Raw genomic sequence first — 20,143 nt, 5'->3', positions numbered from 1 at the left:
TTTCGCAAGGAGCTCGATCGGAGGCTGGGATAGAGTCCCTCCAGCCTCCCTTTCACACCGTTGCGGTTTTGCCTGTTCAAACGCCTAAAAGAGGAAACCAAAAGCTGTAAGAAGCGCCGGTAGAGGGAAAGGAGAGGAAAAAAATCCTCTCCGCTGGACGAGGCCACTTAAAGAGCCTGTGTGTGTGTGTGTGTGTGTTATTTGTGTGTGTGTGTGTTATTTCTGGCGATTCCTGCAAAGATTGTGGAAGATTCCCAGGGGTTGAAAACGAGTCCCACCAAGCGCGGGACTTAACTTACTTTGGGACAAAGAGAGAAGCAAAAGTGATGAAAACGCAGAAGGTTCCTGGCCCCAAACTGTTATTTGTTGCAACAGTTAAAGGGGCAAGAAAGATGTTTTTTCTGGAGTCCTGGATTAAGGTGAGCAAACCCCTCCTTTTAGTAAATGAACGAGCCCCGCCCTCCACCTGTTCCTTTTAAGATACTTTCATTTCCTCTGAGGTTTAGGTGTGTTTCGTCTTCAGTGGTCGACGTGAGTATATTCTGATTACTTGTTTAAAAATTAATATGGAATTAATATGTGGACCCTCCCGTGCCTGCCGCTTCTCCCCCGCAGCCCCCGCAGGGCTTCTAGACGGGAGGATTTCAGGGCAGAATTTGCGGACAGGGAAGAGTTTGCAATCAATCTTGCCCTGATGGAAATGCCCAATACGCGCAAAGGCGCCATACAAATGTACAGAGATTCAATATTTGAAGTTCCTCGTTCAAAGAGGAGGGTGGATGGGTCGGGTTTTGCTTCACGTTGACTTCCAATTAATACAGCTCAAGAGGGAAGAAGCTTCCTCTTAAGCTCTGTACAAATTCATTCATTCGGGCTCTTGGGTCAGAGTTTTAAACATCCGGAGGGCTATTAGATGTCGATGGCAGTTGGGACTTTATCACTTCACTTTTTTCTGAGCTTGTCTGGAGTTTTGTTAGGAAATCCAGACTGAGGGTCCAGTTGAGCTCTGATAAGAAACCTCATCTCATCCGTGAAGCAAAGTTGGGTTGGGATACAGATCCTGCTCTTGTGTCCTTCACAGTAACTTATGTCCAAATTGATATGACCTTCCTGGAAAATGGCAATCAATATGATCATCCATTCCTGATGCCTTTAGATCCATCTCCCAGTTACAGGAAAGGAGGGCAGGTACAATAAAACCTTGTCCAAATGGAAATGCCATTTAGCTGGGGGATCTGAGGTGGTGCTAAGATCAGATACAAATCTTTTGCATTGAAAAACATTACTTTCTCCGTGTTCTGATTAACTTTTCTTCAACTGATGTCCATGGAGATTCAAAATCAACCAGGACATGGTTGTCCCAAAGATGCTTTTCAAAAGGCAACTGGACTTTCTTGGTTTTTTCCTTGAAAACTTTTCACTTCTCAAGCAAGAAGCTTCTTTGGTTCTGGCAGAAAGGTGGGGAAAGGAAGGATTTCTATCCCTGAGAAAGTTGTTTTTTTTTTTTGTTTTTTTTTTACTATTCTGCTCTTTGAAGTCTTCTGGAAATCTTCTTCAGTTTTACTGCAGGCAAATATTAACTCATAAAGGAGAAGGGCCAGAATTTGCCTCCTTGGTGTTAAGACATTAACTTTTCCTCACTTCTTTGTTTTCAGGTGACTTAGCTGTGGCATCACTTCCAGCAAGAATGGCCAGTGGAACTACAGTTTTCACCCCCCCTAATGGAGCAAACATAATCCAAACGGCTCCTGGATTGTCCAGTGTTCCTCTTCAGTCATATGGAGCAACTCCATATCCCCAGTATGGAGGTCAGCAAATTTCCACCAGTGCTCCTCAACAAGTCCCACAAAATGGTCCTTTGGAGAGATTCCTCAAGGCTGAGCCCAAAGTGCTTGGGGTAGGCATGAGTTGCTATGCCCTTGTTTGAATACATTAAGGTTTTAGAGCTATGTATGTAGAGACCTGAGAGCCCCATGTTGAAGTTCTGGAACTTGGCTTGGCTGTTTTCTGGTTCTGGAATATACTCCAGAAACCTCTGTTCTTCCTGGTGGTTTCATTCATGTTTCTGCAAAACATTCTGACTCCGATATGAATTTTGCTTTGCTCTTTAACTGAGAAAGTGGAGCTCAGCCACGGTTTCAGCCAGATCTCTTTTCCCCCCTTCCCTCTGAGAAGTGCAACTGTTGGGCATTTTTCCAGAAATGGATTGGATTTTTCTGGTCATGGATTGGCTGCAGCCCAAGTCGGTTGAAGTAACTTTGGGCTTATGACCGTGATCAACTTCCTCCTGCAGAGGAGTCTGTAGTGAGAGGTGTCTTTTTTCTCTTGAATATCTATCTTGATATTCTTACAAACCTTCTTCCTGGCAAAAGTAGCCCCACTGAGGGTCAAACTAGAGCATAATCTGGAGTAAATGTCTGGTACATAGTGACAACAGTGTCCCAATCTTTCCTTTCTCCCCATTTGGATTTTTCACCATAGGAAACCAGGACTTGGGTTAACACCTGCCCTGGAAACTGAGAAGCCCCAACATCTTTGAGGAACCTTTCAAAGATAGATATAAAGTGATGCCTTTCCTAGGATGCTAACAAATAAGAATGTTTTTCTCAGATTCAGAGAACAAAGTTGTCTTAGTTTGTGTGTTTTCCTTCCACAGGCTGTCCAAATATTGATTGGGCTGATCCACATCGGCTTTGGGGCTGTCTCCCTTTCTTCAATTCGTTCTTATGCATATTCTTCTTCTTCTTCTACTTCTTATTATTATTATTATTTCCCGGTGTCTGCAATTGGAGGTTACCCCTTTTGGGGAGGGATATTCGTAAGTATGTGAATTTTTTTGTTGAGTCATGGCCCATGGCAGTAATGGCTAATAGAAACTTATAAAAGTCCTGTTTGTTTTTATAAATGGTTTTTTCAATGTTTTTGATTTTTCAATGACTACAATCATTTGTTTTTCCTTTTCCGTAGTTTATTTCTTCTGGATCACTTTGTGTAGCAGCTGCGAACAGTTCAAATCATGGTTTGGTGAGAAACCTGTGTAGCATTTGAATTTCTTTTTATGCTGTTTCTTTGTAAGCACTGAGGACTTTTTATTGTGCCAATTCTCTTCAGATACTACTTAATCTTAAATCAACATTTGGGAAAGAAAAACAAACTCAAAAGCCCCCCCCCCCATCTTCCTTCTTTGATGAACTTTTGCTTCCAAGCCTTGCTTCCACTGAAAGTTCTATGTCAACAGTAGACAATGTTCAGCCATCCAGAATTTAAGCCTCCCCTGGTCCCCATTTTGCGATGGGCTTTTTGCCAAGTTCCCTTCCTGAGGTGCAACTTGCAACACTGAAAGAAGCCTGAGAGAGTCAATGATCATAATATGGGTGCTTGTTCTACCAGAGCTTCCTTAGTTGCTACTAGTAATTGTGAGTTGCGGTGGCACAGTGGTCAGAATGCAGTAATGCAGGCAAGTTCTGCTGACTGCTGGCTGCCTGCAATTTGGCAGATCGAATCTCACCAGGCTCAAGGTTGACTCAGACTTCCATTCTTCGAAGGTGGGTAAAATGAGGATCCAGATTGTTGGGAGCAATATGCCGACTCTGTAAACTGCTTAGAGAGGGCTGTAAAACACTGTGAAGGGGTATATAGGTCTAGGTACTATTCCTATTGCGAGTGCTGAGTAGAGGTGTCTTCTTGCATGCCCTAGCGTTGAAGCAAACTTCCATCATCATCATCATTATCATCATTCCTCGTCCTCCTCGTCCTCGTCCTCGTCCTCCTCTTCCTCCTCCTCCTCCTCCTCCTCCTCCTCCTCCTCCTCCTCCTCCTCCTCCTCCTCCTCCTCCTCCTCCTCCTCCTCCTCCTCCTCCTCCTCCTCCTTGACCGGGGGGCCAGTTTCAGAAGTGTTCCTACATGAAAGCAACATTAGGAAGAAGCCCAGCATGTTAGGAGTGAAAGTATGGAAGAAGTGTGGGAATCCTCCTGGGAATCAAAGGGAGAGTTGACGGTAGTCTTCCTGAAAAGGGCTTGCTTTCTCTCTCCCCCCCCCCATTGATTTAAAGTGTGTTCATGGCAACACAGAAATGTTTTTGTTTTGGAAAGGGCACAGTGTGGATTCAAGAGAAGAAAAAACCCCACCCAGGTAGAAAAATACTGCATTCCTGACGGGGAGAATTAAAAACAGAGCAATTTTTAAATGTTCACAATCCTCACTATTGGCTCCAAGGGTTTCTCCATTCCCATCTCTCTAGTAGCCTCTGTGTAATGTTTTATAGTTAAAAGAGCATTTAACATTAACATTTAATGCTTAGAGAATGTCACGTCTTACTATAAATTGTCTGGGATTTCTTTAAGCAAAGTGTTAAGGGGTGAAAAAGTTGTACCATTTTTCCTGTCACTGTTAATCACTGGCCTTCAATGGAGATTGACATCAAGAAACAGAAAGAAGGAATTTGACAGTGAAAGGTCTTCAAATGAATTGTGGCGTTTGCATTTCCACTGTGGGAAAATGTATTGTTGCTGCTTTTTGATTCCTATGATCTTACTGGATGCTGTCTGGTTCCATCACTGACTGGCTATGTATCATTAAGGACCCACATAGATTTTTTTTGTCACTGTTTTTACCATAGTTGGGCTGATTGTTTATATGCTTTGCATTTAATAAGACTCATGCTGACACTGTAATTATAATTTCTATCCTTCTGGTGTATTTCTGTTTCAGGTGAAATCCAGTGTAGGAATGAACATCACATGTGCTATAATGGCATTAGCTGGTATATTTCTGTACCTAACCGAGCTGATAATCTACGGTGCTTCTTGGAGCTATATCAATCAATATGCCATTTACCGTTTGCAAGTAAGTAAACCAATCTTGTTTTACATTTTAGCTTCATGTGCAGGAGATATGTGGCTGGGATATTCCATGCCCTTTGACTTTTCTTTGAAATTTTCCTTGAATAAGTCTCAGTCCCAAAGAAATGTGTTCTATTTCATTTGAATTTTTTAAATATACATATATGTGTTAAATATGGGCAAGCAACCTTATGATCATGCATAGGACTTTATAGATTTCTTTTTCCTCTCCAGTTTCTTTCTTTTTGGTGGGGAGGAGATTATTTTTATTTAAAAAGTGATAAATATGTTTTGGTAAATAAGGTAAATAAGGAATACTTCAGAATTCTATATAGCATATAATACAGCTGTACATGTTGAAATCTATACCAGATTTTCCTGCCACCTCCATCTCCTCATCCCTTCTTTGCATTTGCCACCCAGTTTTAGAAAACTGAAATTTAGGTAAGTTCTGAAGTGTGGACAGTTTAGAACCACACCAATACCTGGGATCAATGGCTTGAATTTTTAGTATTTTGTAAAGTCATTTGCTTTCTTCTATGAATGAAATCACAGTAGTATCACATCCAGGGCTTTTCTCCTTTCCAGCCTGAGAGATGATTGGAATGGAGTTGGGTGAAGAAAATAGATCTATCCCCCAACCCATGAGTAAGATTTTCACCTGATGTGAGTAAGTCATCATTAGCTGTACTGGTATAAAACAAGTCTTTTTCTCTCTTATTTTGATCCCATCCAACAATAGCCTCAAGGTGTATAAAATCAATTTCCCTTCACCCATTATCTTGGAGAAAACGTCAGGCGACCAAGAGTGGCTATGTTAGGGCACTGGGGAGTCTGGTCACTTTTCCTCTTTGGGCTGGGCCAGCCTCTGTTGACAGTTGCCTCTTGAAAAAGCACCTTTGGGACAACCATGACCTGAATGACTGAGACTCTCCCTAAACACTGTCCTCCATTACGTATCCTGAGTGATGGATGTTTTCCTTATTGGCTGATGATATGCTGAAAATGGATGGCAGCAAAGTCAGAGGAGAAAACCAGTCTGTATTTTAGAAGCCAGGGCAATAGCATTCAAGAATAAATTAGAACAGGTGCAACTTTACTTTTTACTTTTATTTAATTTATAAACCGCGCCCTCTCCCAGAAGGGACTCGGGGCAGTGTACAGTCATATTAAAACAGAATATAAATACATACAGATATAGATAAATATGGATAAATATAGATGGAGGAGGTAACATATAAACTGTACAATAATAATTAAAATTAAAATTAGAGATACATAAAAAACTACCCCTAAAAAACTACCCCAGAATAAAATGTTTGCCAGGAGGTTAAGAATGGGACTATAAATGGGCTAGGCCAGCTAATTGGAACAGGTGGGTCTTGAGTTTCTGTCAGAAGGAGCGGAGGTCGGTAGTGGTTCTGATATCAGGGGGGGGGGAGGTCATTCCAGAGGGTTGGGCCCATCACAGAGAAGGCTCTACTCCTGGGCGCCGCCCGTTGGCATTGCTTAGTGGACGGCACCCGGAGGAGTCCCTCCCTGTGGTAGCGAATTGGTCGCAGGGATGTATGAGGTAAGATGCGATCCCGCAGGTAACTAGGTCCTGTGCCATGGAGCGCTTTAAAGATGGTAATCAACACCTTGAAACGCACCCGAAAAACCACAGGCAGCCAGTGCAGCTCGCGCGGGAGAGGTGTTATGTGGGATTACCTGGTACTCCCCATGATAGCCCGCACGGCCGCATTCTGAACTAGCTGTAGTCTTTGGGTGCATCTCAAGGGGAGCCCCATGTAGAGAGTGTTGCAGTAGTCCAGACGGGACGTCACCAGCGCAACAATGAGCAGGATAAGGTCTGGCAATATTAGATGCCTTTATTATTTATGGTGTTGACTCAAGGATATATTACGCACACCAGTTTGTTAGATTCAGGAGATACCACACATTGAAAGAGGGCTCTTCCAAAGCAACAGGTGAAAATCAGAATCTGTCTGAATGATTGTCAGTGGTTCTGGGGGACAGGAATGGAGATGGCATATTTTCCATATAAGGAAAATGGGCAGGCTGCAGAATGAGTTAGTTTGCTTTCACTGCTTTGGGTTCAGAAGAACATACACCCAAAATATTCTACTCTGTTTGGATCATCATAGCCTGAATAAGAATAAGAATGATAAAGTAATCTACATCGTTCTATGGCCTTCACTACCTGCTACTGTGCAATGATTTAGCTTTTATGTGTTGATCTGAAATAAGGCTGATCCCCATTGGATTCTCAGTGATATCTGGAATTTCCCTCCAGAATGCTGCAGAAGATAAGAGATGCTAATAATGTTCCCTGATGCAGTTTTCTCATATCACACAGGCTGTACTGGCAGTCTTTAATTGAATGAACAATTATTCATTTAGTGACCATTCAAAGTTTCAGTGGCACCCAAAGCTATGACCACTCCTTGCATTTATGACTGCTGCACTGTCTCCATAATCACCTGATAAAAGTTTGGGGGCTTGGATAGTAGCAATTTATTTAGGACAGTTGCAGCATCCCCTTTGTGACTTTCCCAGCCAGCTTCTGATCAACAATGGAAGCAGGCGTGGGGGGGGGGGGGGGGAAGCTGGATTCAATTAACAACCGTATGATTCTCTTAACTGCAGCGATTTGCTTATCAACAGGGGCAGAACTTAACAACCTCCTTGTTTAATAATGGAAATTTGGATCCCAATTGTGGTTGTAAGTCGAGGGTTACCTGTACAGTGTCTCTGTTTTTCCCGATGCAATTGTTCCTCCCAATACATACCATTACATTCATTTCTCATCAGATTACAACTCTCTTTCCACTTGTCTTCCTACTCTACAGAGTGTCGGTTTTGGCATCTCCTGTGTGCTGCTCTTGTTCAGCGTGCTGGAATTTTGCATCGCTGTTTCCCTGGCTCACTTTGGGTGCCAGGCAGCTTGCTGTATTGATGCCCAGGTAACTATTTGATACTCCGATAATAGCTTTTGCAGTTCTCATTGTTAAAAGAATGTAAATAAAATTGTCCATTTTTCTTCTTTATATTTACACTCCACCTAACCTCACCTTTTGCTCGTTTCTTTGCTATTATCCTGCACAATAAGTGAGGTTGGTTACTGAGGTTACCCAGTAATATTTATAAACTAGGAGAGGCTTGAATTTTGATCCAACACCCTGTAGTTTATTTGCTTCTGCATATGAATAATTAGATGATCCAATTTTCCGCCCAGCTTCTGTTTTGCTGTAGAGTGAATGTCATGAATACAACAAGGTTTCTGTCATCCCTTTATAATTCCATGATGCAGAAATTCATGTCCTCATTCAAGAGGGCTCAATTCTAAATGCATATATTTACTTTCAGTAGTGTGACTATGTTAATTTAAAGGTTCTGTCACTTGATCCCATTTTTCCAGAATACTTCCATTGATTTGAAGAAAAAAATAGGCCTTTTTCATTTTTTTAAAAAATGGTGCTCTCTAGTTTGGATGCTTTCTTGCAGAAGTTGCATTACTCAAATTTGATAACATCATCAGTGCAGTGCATATGGATATTCTTAGTCATCCAGGTCATGGTTGTCCCAAAGGAGCTGAAGAAGCTTCTTGGATGAGAAGTGAAAAGTCTTCAAAGAAAATCCAGAAAGTGTAGTTGCATCTTGTAAAAAACACCTTTGGATCATCAGTGCCAGTTTATTATTTGGATCATAAAACGTCTGCAAAGAAACAGGCAAGCTCAGAGGCCATCATTTAAACCCTGAGCTACAAATATTCTCCTTTGTCAGTTCTCACCACTGTCATTTGAAGCCATTTGAGAAATCAAAATTCTCCCCTGGAGGGAAATGGATCTTCTTCGGGCCTTTAAATTGTTAAAAGAAGTTAATAACCTGGCAACTTTTGTGAATAAATCATGAGAATATTATTTATTTATTTGCTGCTCAATTAAGCTGGAGTCTTGGAGGTTTACAACAATACAGGTGTATACGTATACATAACATAAAATATAAATATAAAATATTATATATTATATAATATAAATGGAACAAAAAGTAACACACAAAATAAAATCAGTCCCTGAAGGTCCTCAGGAGAAGCCAGTTGGCTTCTCTTATCACTTACTAGAGGACCATCCCAGTTGGTACCACCTTTCAGGTCATCTACTCCAGGACACTCATTGGGTTCTTGAGGGACTTCCTGTCATACCTCTTGGTAGGTAGGTGGGAGATCCTGAGCAGATATTCTCTGAATATGTGGATAAGGCTGGCAGATTTTATCAGGAAAGGTTACTTAGCCAGTTGCATTTGATATATAGTTTTAAAGAATTCTCTCTCAGGACTTTGAGCTATTAAGAATTTCAGCCTGTTAGGACACTGCTAGCATCACTATTAAAAACACACAACTGGAGAATGTATTCCTCCTACCTAGAGTAACAGATGTGTCCCTGAGTACTTATTGTGTTGACTGTTCTTTTCTGTTACAGCCAACTATGGTTCTTATGCCTTACCAAGTCATCGGAGGTGGAGCAGTCGCAGCTGCGCCAAATCCTGCTCCTCTTCCTCCTCCACCGACTTACGATAACATGGATACCAAACCTCAGTAAAGCAAGAAGAAAATATGAGAATTGTTGGCAAAAGAGCTTTCAGGAGAAGCAATACATTTTATATTACTTTCTTTTGTCGTCCAGCTTGCTTGTTTCCTTTTCAATTACAGCTTTTAAACACCAAATTAAATGGTAGCAAGTTTTAAAAGTTCTTCTATTTTACTTAATAGTTATAACTCTTTCCTAGAAGCAAGAATTTGTGCTGCAAATCATCAGCGTATTTATGAGGAAGTACTGTACACGCCTTACAGTGAATGATGGAGGCTGCTTATTTTGTTTATACTCTAGATGACGTTTGTTTGTGTATTGTGACAAATATGGAATTAAGTACAAGGTCTGATGCTGCAGAAAAAGGGCTACCACATTAAAACACAGATTATTTATAAAACACATCATTGGCACAATACAGATAGTTCTTGACTTATGATGGCAGTTTGGACCAGAACATCCATTGCTATGTGAATGGTGCCGGATTTATGACCATTTTTGCCACTGTTGTTAAGTGGATTATTCTGGCTATTAAGCGACTCACATGGTGCTTAAGTGAATCTGGTTTCCCACATTTGACTTTTTAAAAGCCATCTGGGAAGGTCACAAACGGCAATCCCTGATTCTGGCATGCCAGAAGTGCCTAAGTAGATGCTGGTTGCCAAGCATCTTGAGTTCTGATCTTGTGACCATGGGGATGCTGCTACGTGTGAGGACCAATCATGAGTCACTTTTTTCAGTTCTGTTATAAATTTGAATGGTCACCAGTTGTAAGTTGAGAACTACCTGTAGTAGCAGTTGCAAAATCCCTGTGATCACAAAACAGATTAGAAGAAGTTTGTATATAGCTAAAATATTCCATATTGTTTGGGTACTTAAATTGATCGAAACCACATTTTTTTACTGTGCTCCCACCTCCAATAGGGAAAGTTATAAGTACATTATCTGCCTCCTGGAAGATGTCATAATTGTGTAAACATGCAATTCCAAAATCAAAGCCATTCCTAATTTTTGGGAGGGTATACATGGCTGTGGGGGGGGGGGATATTATGGCCGCTTTATGATCTGTGAACTTCAACTCAGTCAGTAATTCTTGAGCCAGCATTACTGACTCAGGAATGTAGAGAAGATTCGTTGTTTCCTTGTGCATAATGGTGAAAAATTTGACTCCTGAATATGATTTTATAGGTGTACAAATTGTTGATAGGCAGCATCCTGAATATAATCTAGCTTAGTTGAAATGATGACACTCTTACTTCTTTTCTTTGATGAATCTGCATACAGATGGGAAATTGAACAACTAGCCTTGTAGTGCCTCTGGAAGAATCTTGAACTGAACACACTCAAAATTGTAGAAATGATAGTAGATTTAGGAGAATCCCTCCTATTCTACCTCCACTTACAATACTAGACAATGTTGTAGAAAATCAGGAAATTTGGACAGGGAGAGCAAGGAACATCATGCAACCTGAAGTACTTTTGCGTGATTTCTTATCATTTGCCCAATCAGAATCTGCCTAACAACATAATTCTGCATAATCAGTATGTGTTGGTTCCAGCAATAATTTCATGTGTGTTTCAGTAACTTCTTAACGCATGTCCAATGAAATTGTTTTGCCTTACCTACGTGTCATGATAAGAGATTAACACTAAGTGCAATGTCAGGTCTGATCCAACTACTAATGTACAACAGTGACCCAATGACTGAACGATAAAGTGTTTGGTCCTCGAACTCAGGACTTGGTTTATGTGTTAAGTTGTGAAAATGTGTTTGCATGGGTGTCTTTGTTGTGTTAGCATCTTTCATGTTGCAATGATGCAAAATGTGGTCAATTTTCTTCTCTTGTGAAAGACTAAACCCCTTCTGTGTTTTGTCAATCTGAACACCTAAATAAGACCTAAAGATTTCAATGTGAAGTATCTCTGCAAACGTTTTGCAAAAATCTCACTCATTTTCTTACTTGGACCAATATAAACAATATCATCAACATAAACAAGAATTATCTCATATGTATTGCTAGATCTTTTTGTAACACACATTCATCAGTTTCGGACTTAATAAAGCCCATTGAATTTAGTTTGTCAGTAAGACATAAGTACCACATTAAACCTGACTGTTTCAGACCATAAAGACTTTTGTTTAGGAACCAGGTATCCCCTTCTTGCTGTCGGAATCCTGGAGAACCTCTCACGTAGATCTCTTAATCTAGGTCAGCATGTAGATAAGCTGTGTCCACATCAAACTGGAAAACTTCTAAACCAAGAATAGTTGCAGTGGTTAAAGCAATTTTTACACTCTCAGTTCTGACTGCTGGTGAGTAGGTGTTTGTGTAGTTCTCAGGTTAACGTTGAGTGAAACCCTGAGCTACAAGTCTAGCCTTGTACAATGACTCACCATTTGGTTTCTTCTTGATTCTGTAGACCCACCTTGTGCCAATGGCTTTTTTGTTTGCTGGAGGTTTTGCAGGTATAAATACATTAAGTTTCTTTAAACTGTCCATTTCATCCTGCATTGCTTCATGCCATTTGTCTTGCTCTGAATCAGGAAGCTGCTTGATTTGTGTGAACGTATCAGGAGGAAGTGTAACATTGCAAATCAAAGGCAAGGGTGTCTTTGTCAGTTGCCACAAATATCGTTGTGGAGGGATTCCGTTTGTGACCCTCTTGGAACGTCTCGGAACAACAGCCCATTCTTCTTCTTCTTCGTTCTCGTCCTCACTTTCGTCGCTAGCATCAACATCTGTGCCTTGAGAAGACGGAACATCCAGTTTTGAAGAACTGGTAGAAGGAATATCTGCCTGTGAATAACAGCCACCTCCAATAGGGGAAGTTATAAGTACATTATCTGCCTCCTGGAAGATTTCACAATTGTGTAAACATGCAATTTCCAAATCAAAGCCATTCCTACTTTTAGGGAGGGTATACTTGGGTGGGTGGGTGGGGGGCAATTATGGCCCCTTTATGATCTGTGAACTTCAACTTTCAGAATTCTTGAGCCTTCATGACTGACTTGGGAATCTAGCGAAGATTCGTTGCTTCCTTGTCTATAATTACATGGTGAAAAGTTTGACTCCTACAATGATTTTATAGGTGTACAAAATGTATATTTGCACAGTTTTTGAGGTTCAAGTTGATAGGCAATATCCTGAATATAATCTAGCTCAGTTAAAATGATGTCACTCTTACTTCTCTTCTTTGATGAGCTGATTCCCTGTTCAAGTAGCAGGAGGCCATGATGGGTGCTCTCCCCCTCCCCCGCAGCCCATTGAAAAAGAGATAAGGGTTTGGACAGATAGCCTGGAGGCTTGACAGTATAAGACGATAGAAATGGGAGGAATACTTTGATTAAACAGTAAAAATACAGAGGTAGATAGAGACAAAGATCCAAGAGAGGAGTATGGGAGGTATGCCAGAAAACAAATAAGAATTGAAATATTAAAATGGGCAAGAGATGATGGATAGAAAGAAAATGTTATTTCTTCGGGGGAGGTTCCCCTTCATTCTTTAATACAATGGGGACCTGATTAAAAGAATTAAAAGAAGTAGAAATAAAAGATATACATATTATAAACGAATAAATAGATGGAAGATTAGAGGTTGAAAGATGGATTTAATATGTATGTTTAAATAACATGGTGATTGTTGTCAAGATGGAATAAGGGAATTAGATTTTAATACAATATGTATACAGTACTATACTAGGAGTAGTAAGGATGGCCTGATTAAATATAATAAATTAAATAATTAAATTGAAAGATTAGATATTATTATACATGCTTAAACAATGTTGTAATTGGCATTAGTATGATACATAGAACTATTGAATAATTAAATAATGAAGGTTTATATCTTAATACAAATAGAAGTATTACTACTAAGAGTATGTGTTTAATTAATATAACAAATATTATTGATATTAGTATTGTTATTTGTATCAAAATGAATGGTACCCAGATGCCTCACCGTTCATGTTTTGATGTTGATCTATATATAAAAATAAAATAAAAAACATATCTAAAAAATCTAGAAGCATATCTCAATTTTAATGCACAATTTTGCTCCTCAACTTTAATAGCTCTAGTATTGGGGCACCATCAAGTAAATGATGAAAAAGAAACAAATTTACTATGGAAAAAAAAATGACAGTCGAAGAGATAATTTGGATATCTAGATGCATTTTGCTATTACCCCAAAGCAGCTGATGGAACCATCTTGCTGCCGCAAATTTCCTCCAGGCTACTAGGGATGGGGGTTAGAATCAGGTAAGGATAGCTTGAAGTACATATTTGATTCTTCCATAAGCTGTAGTGGTGCATTGGTTAGAGTGCAGTACTGCAGGCTAAACTCTGCCTACAGCTCGGAGTTTGAACCTGCCTGGCTCAAGGTTGACTCGGCCTTCCATCCTTCTGAGGTCAGTAAAATGATGAGGACAGATTGATGGGGGCAATATGCTGACATTTGTAAACTTCTCAGAGAGTGCTGTAAAACACTATGGAGTGCTATATAAGTTTCAGTGCTACTGCTAATACACAACAGAAATTTAACTGAATGAAATCACTACTTATGAAATACATCTGATGTTGTATATGAAGCTTAGCTAATGTATGATGGTTCAAATGTCATTAATCATTCAGTTGTGATAAGGCAAAGGTAAAGGTGATGCCAACCTTGCAGTTCAGTGGGAAGGTAAAAGTCTTCTGTGAACCTCTGCATATTAGTCATGCTGGACAAATGACCACGGAAAGTTCTTTGGACCATGCTGACTCCCTTGGCTAAGAAACGGAGATGAGCATCGCCCTCTAGAGTTAGACATGACTGGAGTGGGGAAATCTTTACCCTTTGAAAGAGCTAATTATGCATGTATAACGGAGAGAATCTTCTCTGAATGAAGAAGTTGGATGAGATGACTTTCATCCTTCCAAACCTTTATCGTGTCTGTAACAGACATGGAATAAATTGCCAGGGTTGTGTATGGTTACAGTTAATGTACAGACCCGTGTTCGTATGTGATGTGGGTTCAAAATTCACTGAGTCACTTTTAGTTTCATCACTGTCCCATAGTCTGTCCTACTTCACAAAGTTATAGTAAAAATAAGTGGAAAGGACCAGGCATGCTGCCTAAAGTGATTGGAAACAAAAATTAACTCAGCAGGAAATAAATAAATAAACCCGGAACTGTACATTAACTGTAACCATACATTTACAGTTCTGTAACCGAAAAGAACAGTCAACACAAAAGGTACTCAGGGACACATCTGTTACTCTAGATGGGAGGAATACATTCTCCAGTTGTGTGTTTTTAATAGTGAATCTAGCAGTGTCCTAACAGACTGAAATTCTTGATAGCTCAAAGTCCTGAGAGAGAATTCTTTAAAACTATATATTAACATGCAACTGGCTAAGTAACCTTTCCTGATCAAATCTGCCAGCCTTATCCACATATTCAGAGAATATCTGCTCAGGATCTCCCACCTACCTACCAAGAGGTATGACAGGAAGCCCCTCAACAACCCAATGAGTGTCCTGGAGTAGATGACCTGAAAGGTGGTACCAACTGCAGGGGAGGAGCCTCCTGGAGGAATGGCGGTCGGCCTCTGAGCTCCGTATTTTTACGGGGCTCCTTTTGACGGGGCTGGGATGCTGCCGGTCCTCTTCTCGATCTTGAGGACCAGGAACCTACCAGATGACCACCCTAGCACATTCTAGGACCCAAGAGGTCTCCCAGGGTGGTCGGACAGCCAGGGAAAAGCGAGCAGAAGGTGCCGGTCATTCAGCCGATGGAGGAGGCCTCCGTACGAAAATCTGCGGAGAGCCGGGAAATGGCGGCGGGCGTGCTGGCACATTGGCGTGTTCCGGGAAGTCGCAGGTGTCAGTGGAGTGGAGTTGGTGATCTCTGAGCAGCGACGACCCGAGGTTTGTGGGCAGCGACAGCCCGAACGAGGGAAGCGATGGTGACCCGAGCGAGGGACGCCGGAGGGAGGCGGCATCGGCGTCCCGGGTGGCAATGGTGGCTGGGGATGCCAAACATCGGATCCCCGCCTTACCGCGAGCCCCGAACTTACTGGAGGCCTAGCGAAGGCCATGCGAAAGCCGGGCTAGGCTCGAACCGCCGAAGGAAAGATCTTAAACCGGCTGGAGCGGTGCTGGGGTTGGAACGACGGCTGGGAGCCACCGATCCCTCCCGCCCTCCTCCACAGACCACCTGCCAGCCCCATTTAGCGACTATTTCATCAGTTTAATATCCCCCATCTAGGACTGTGGACTATGGGCACTTATCCATCTCTACTCGTTTTGTAGCCCTGGCTGTTAACCTATTTGGTTCCAAAGACATATAAGCCTAACATCAGCAGCCCCCAGAACGACCTCAGGCCCTGTTGAGACTATAAGCTACCACGTATCCGAGGTCAGACCTGATCCTGCTGCGGGAGTCCCCCCTCTCGCAGGCATGGCCCTTCGCCCTTTCGAGGGCCCACCTTGATGACGGATTTATTAATCCAGAGAGGTGGAGGAAACGGAGGCTCAGGGGTTTTTTATTTAAATGTTTTTTAACGCTTTTAGCGTTAATGGTGAGGGGGAGGGTTAACCAGGCCAGGAATAGGGGTAGGGCCAGGCAAACAGGTGGGATCGAGAGGGAAGTGAGCGGAATGGGGGAGGGGAAGGAGAACGATGTTCCTTTAGAGGGCCCTTTTAAAATTCCAACGGTCGTGGGGAGGGGTGGGTGCGAGGACAGACGAAGATTCTGTAGTCGGTTGGGAGACCGTGGCTGTTGGACACGCCCGGTCATTTGTACCAACCCCCACATTCTAGGTGGCCAGGAGTCACAGAGCCAGGGCCTGGGGCTGATGTTGTGCAACGCAAGGTCCGTTGTCAATAAGGCCCCCTCATCTACGATCTGATTTTGGAGGGGGAGCTGGACCTTGCAGGGATTACGGAGACCTGGTTGGGCCACGAGGGGGGTTTACCCCTCGTGGAAATGTGCCCACCAGGATACCGTGCATTCCATCAGCCTCGGGCCCGGGGTAGGGGTGGTGGGGTAGCGGTAATTTTACAGGAGAGTCTAGAACCGAGAGAGTTCACTGTACCACAGATATCCGGGTGTGAGTCTCTTGGTGTGAGATGGGGCCCAGGGAGTCAGTTGGGCTTGCTGATTGTATACTTGGCTCCTCGCTATGCATCAGCGGCCCTGCCAGAGCTCCTCGAGATGATCTCAGAGATGGCGGTTGAAACCCCCAAGCTGTTAGTTATGGGGGATTTCAACCTGCCGTCGACGGGCGAGTCATCCGAGGCAGCTCAGGAGTTCATGGCTTCCATGACAGCCATGGACCTGACCCAAATAATTCAGGGCCCCACACATGAGGGAGGACACACGATGGACCTTATCTTTGTCTCTGGCCAGTGGAAGAGTGATCTGGGAATAGGGGATTTAGTTATTACACCCCTGTCATGGTCAGATCACTCGCTTCTCCAGCTCGACTTCCCAGGCGCTACCCCCCATCGCGGGGAGGCAGAACCAGAAGGTCCTAGATGGTTCCGCCCCAGGTGACTGATGAAACCAGATAGGTTCCAGATGGAGCTTGGGCCATTTCCTGTAGCCCTGACCCGCTCCCGGATGGAGGACCTGGTGGCCGCATGGGATAATGCGGCGGCCGGGGCCTTGGACCGGGTTGCACCTTTGCGGCCTCTCTGGTGGCAGCGAACCACCCTGGCGCCTTGGTTTACCGAGGAGCTAAGGGTGATGAAGTGCCACAAGAGACGCCTAGAGAGCAGATGGAGATCCTCACGCTCTGAATCTGACCGAACACAGGTAAGAGCCTACTTACGGACTTACCTTGTGGCATTAAGGGTGGCCAAACATCAATACTGTGCCACTCTTATTGCGTCCGCAGAAAACCGCCCTGCCGCCCTGTTTCGGGTGACCCACTCCCTCCTTTCACAGAGGCCGCGGGAAGCCCCTCTACAGGGTAGAGCAGAGGAATTTGGGGAATATCTGCAGGATAAAATCGCTCAAATCCGGAGCGAATGGGTCTCTTTCAGTGATCCAGGGGTGACGTCGGAGGCGAGTCTTGAGGGACCATTCTGGGAGGAGTTTGACTCTGTTGCCGCCGAGGATATGGACAGGTTACGCGGGCGACTAAGGGCCACCACATGTTTACTGGACCCGTGTCCCTCCTGGCTTATACTGGCAGCCTGGGAGGTTACACGAGGCTGGCTCCTGGGACTAGTGAACACTTCATTGAGTGAGGTGTCCTTGCCAGCTGGCTTGAAAGAGGCGGTGGTGAGGCCCCTACTTAAGAAGCCTTCCCTGGACCCATCAGAGCTTGCCAATTATCATCCCATCTCCAACCTTCCTTTCCTAGCGAAGGTTGTAGAGAGTGTGGTGGTGCAACAGTTCCCTCGTCACCTGGAGAAAATTGACTATCTAGACCCGCGCCAGTCCGGTTTCCGGCTCGGTCACAGCATGGAGACGGCTTTGGTCGCATTGGTGGATGATCTCTGGAGGGCTAAGGATGGGGGTTGTTCCTCCATCCTAGTCCTATTAGATCTCTCAGCGGCTTTCGATACCATCGACCATGGTATCCTGTTGCGTCTGCTGGAGGGATTGGGGGTGAGGGGCACCGTGCTGCAGTGGTTCTCCTCCTACCTCTCTGGATGGACGCAATGTGTGTTGGCAGGGGAGCAGAGGTCGACCCTGAGGCCACTCACTTGTGGGGTGCCACAGGGCTCGGTCCTCTCACCTCTCCTGTTCAACACATACATGAAGCCGCTGGGCGAGATCATTCGAGGTTTCGGGGTTGAGTATCATCTGTATGCTGATGATACTCAGTTATACATCTCCACCCTGAACCACCCCAACGAAGCCGTCGAGGTGATGTCCTGGTGCCTGGAGGCCGTACGGGTCTGGATGGGCGACAACAGACTCAAGCTCAACCCTTCCAAGACGGAGTGGCTGTGGTTACCGGTGCCCCGGTTCAGCCAGTGGGCTCCATCTCTGGCCATTGGGGGTGAGCAACTCCCCCCTGTGGAGCGGGCACACAATTTGGGGGTCCTCCTAGATACGCGGCTGTCGCTGGACGACCACGTGACGGCCGTGGCTAGGGGGGCGTTCCACCAGGTTCACCTGGTGCGCCAATTGCGCCCCCTACTGGACCGGGACGCCCTTCGTACAGTCACTCATGCCCTGGTGACGTCCCGTCTGGATTACTGCAATGCTCTCTACATGGGGCTCCCCTTGAGATGCACCCGAAGGCTGCAGCTGGTCCAGAATGCGGCCGCGTGGGCAATTATGGGGAGTACTAGGTACTCCCATGTAACACCTCTCCTGCGCGAGCTGCACTGGCTACCTGTGGCTTTTCGGGTGCGTTTCAAGGTGTTGATTCTCACCTTTAAAGCGCTCCATGGCTCAGGACCTAGTTATTTGCGGGATCGCATCCTACCCCATACATCCCTACGACCAATTCGCTCTCACAGAGAGGGACTCCTCCGGGTGCCATCCGCCAAACAATGCCGGCGGGCGACGCCCAAGAGTAGGGCCTTCTCTGTGATGGGCCCGACCCTCTGGAACGACCTCCCCCCTGACATTAGAATCATTACTGATCTCCGCTCCTTCCGTAAGAAACTCAAGACCCACCTGTTCCAATTAGCTGGCCTGGCCCAATCACAATCATGACCTAATCCCTCGACTCTCCTGGCCGGTTATTTTAAATTTTGGGGTATTTTAATTTGGTTTTAATCGCTAATTAATTTTTGCACTATTGTACAGACTTGTGTTTAATTTGTTTTTATGGGGTTTTGTAATTGTTGTATATAATGTTTTTTATTCTGTCTGTACACCGCCCCGAGTCCCCTTGGGGAGAGGGAGCGGTTGACAAATCCAATAAATAAAAATAAATAAACTGGGATGATCCTCTAGTAAGTGATAAGAGAAGTGAACTGGCTTCTCCTGAGGACCTTTGGGGACTGATTTTATTTTGTGTGTTACTTTTTGTTCCATTTGTATATTGCTTACATTCTATGTTCTGTATTCGTATACAACTGTATTGTTGTAAACCTCCAAGGCTCCAGCTTAATCAAGGAGCAAATAAATAAATAATATTCTCATGATTTATTCACAAAAGCTGCCAATTATTAATTTATTTTAACAATTTAAAGGCTCAAAGAAGATCCATTTCCCTCCAGGGGAAAATGGAGGCCATTTTTTGATTTCTCAAATGGCTTCAAATGACAGGGGTGAGAACTGATAAAGGAGAATATTTTGTAAACAAGTAATTAGAATATACCCAGCACCACCGCTCAAGACAAGACACACTAAAGCCTCAGGAGAAACGAAAGCACCTTAAAGGTGTTGTGTCCTCGGAGATATGACCAGCGGCTACCATTGGAGACAGGAGGAGCCCTGATTGGTTGACACGCGCCTGCCGGCTGGTGGGAAAAATACAGTCCTCCCATTGGTTCCCCGTCTAACAGCTCTCATATAAATAGCTGTCAGACGGGGTTTGCCGGGTTGTTCAGTTATTCTTGAGTTAACATTAATAAATAGTTCTGCTGCAACCAGCCACCTCCTCATTCTTGAATACGCCGGTAGCGGCTACAAAACTGGGGATGAGAGAATCTGTGGTGAACCCGTGCCATCTCTCCACTATGGCCTTCAGGCTCATGATCTAACTGATCTCACCCTTGAGAGGAAATGAGGAGTTTTCCTCAACTACTGCGGA

The 20,143-nt window shown here is 43.8% G+C and overlaps 1 protein-coding gene across 2 annotated transcripts in view; it reads left to right on the top strand.

The window, feature by feature from the left end:
• Nucleotides 1-222: 222 nt before the first annotated feature.
• LOC309396992 (membrane-spanning 4-domains subfamily A member 4A-like) overlaps nucleotides 223-20,143 on the top strand; it is a 63,422-nt gene continuing 43,501 nt past the window's right edge. The window contains exons 1-7 of one of the 2 annotated variants that reach the window (XM_081962648.1): nucleotides 223-419; nucleotides 1,656-1,897; nucleotides 2,657-2,818; nucleotides 2,968-3,024; nucleotides 4,712-4,846; nucleotides 7,695-7,808; nucleotides 9,324-10,460. In XM_081962648.1, the coding sequence (XP_081818774.1) occupies nucleotides 1,688-1,897; nucleotides 2,657-2,818; nucleotides 2,968-3,024; nucleotides 4,712-4,846; nucleotides 7,695-7,808; nucleotides 9,324-9,443 (798 nt within the window). In that variant the 5' untranslated portion in view covers nucleotides 223-419; nucleotides 1,656-1,687 and the 3' untranslated portion in view covers nucleotides 9,444-10,460. Of the gene's footprint in view, nucleotides 420-1,655; nucleotides 1,898-2,656; nucleotides 2,819-2,967; nucleotides 3,025-4,711; nucleotides 4,847-7,694; nucleotides 7,809-9,323; nucleotides 10,461-20,143 lie in introns of those variants that run through there. The other variant, XM_081962647.1, reaches the window with a different exon arrangement.

This window comes from Natrix helvetica (genome assembly GCF_964273705.1).
Source record: "Natrix helvetica genome assembly, chromosome: 1".
Classification (NCBI taxonomy): Eukaryota; Metazoa; Chordata; class Lepidosauria; order Squamata; family Natricidae; genus Natrix; species Natrix helvetica.
The sequence above is the reverse complement of the archived record's forward strand: the minus strand, read 5'-3'. Positions and strand labels throughout refer to the sequence as shown.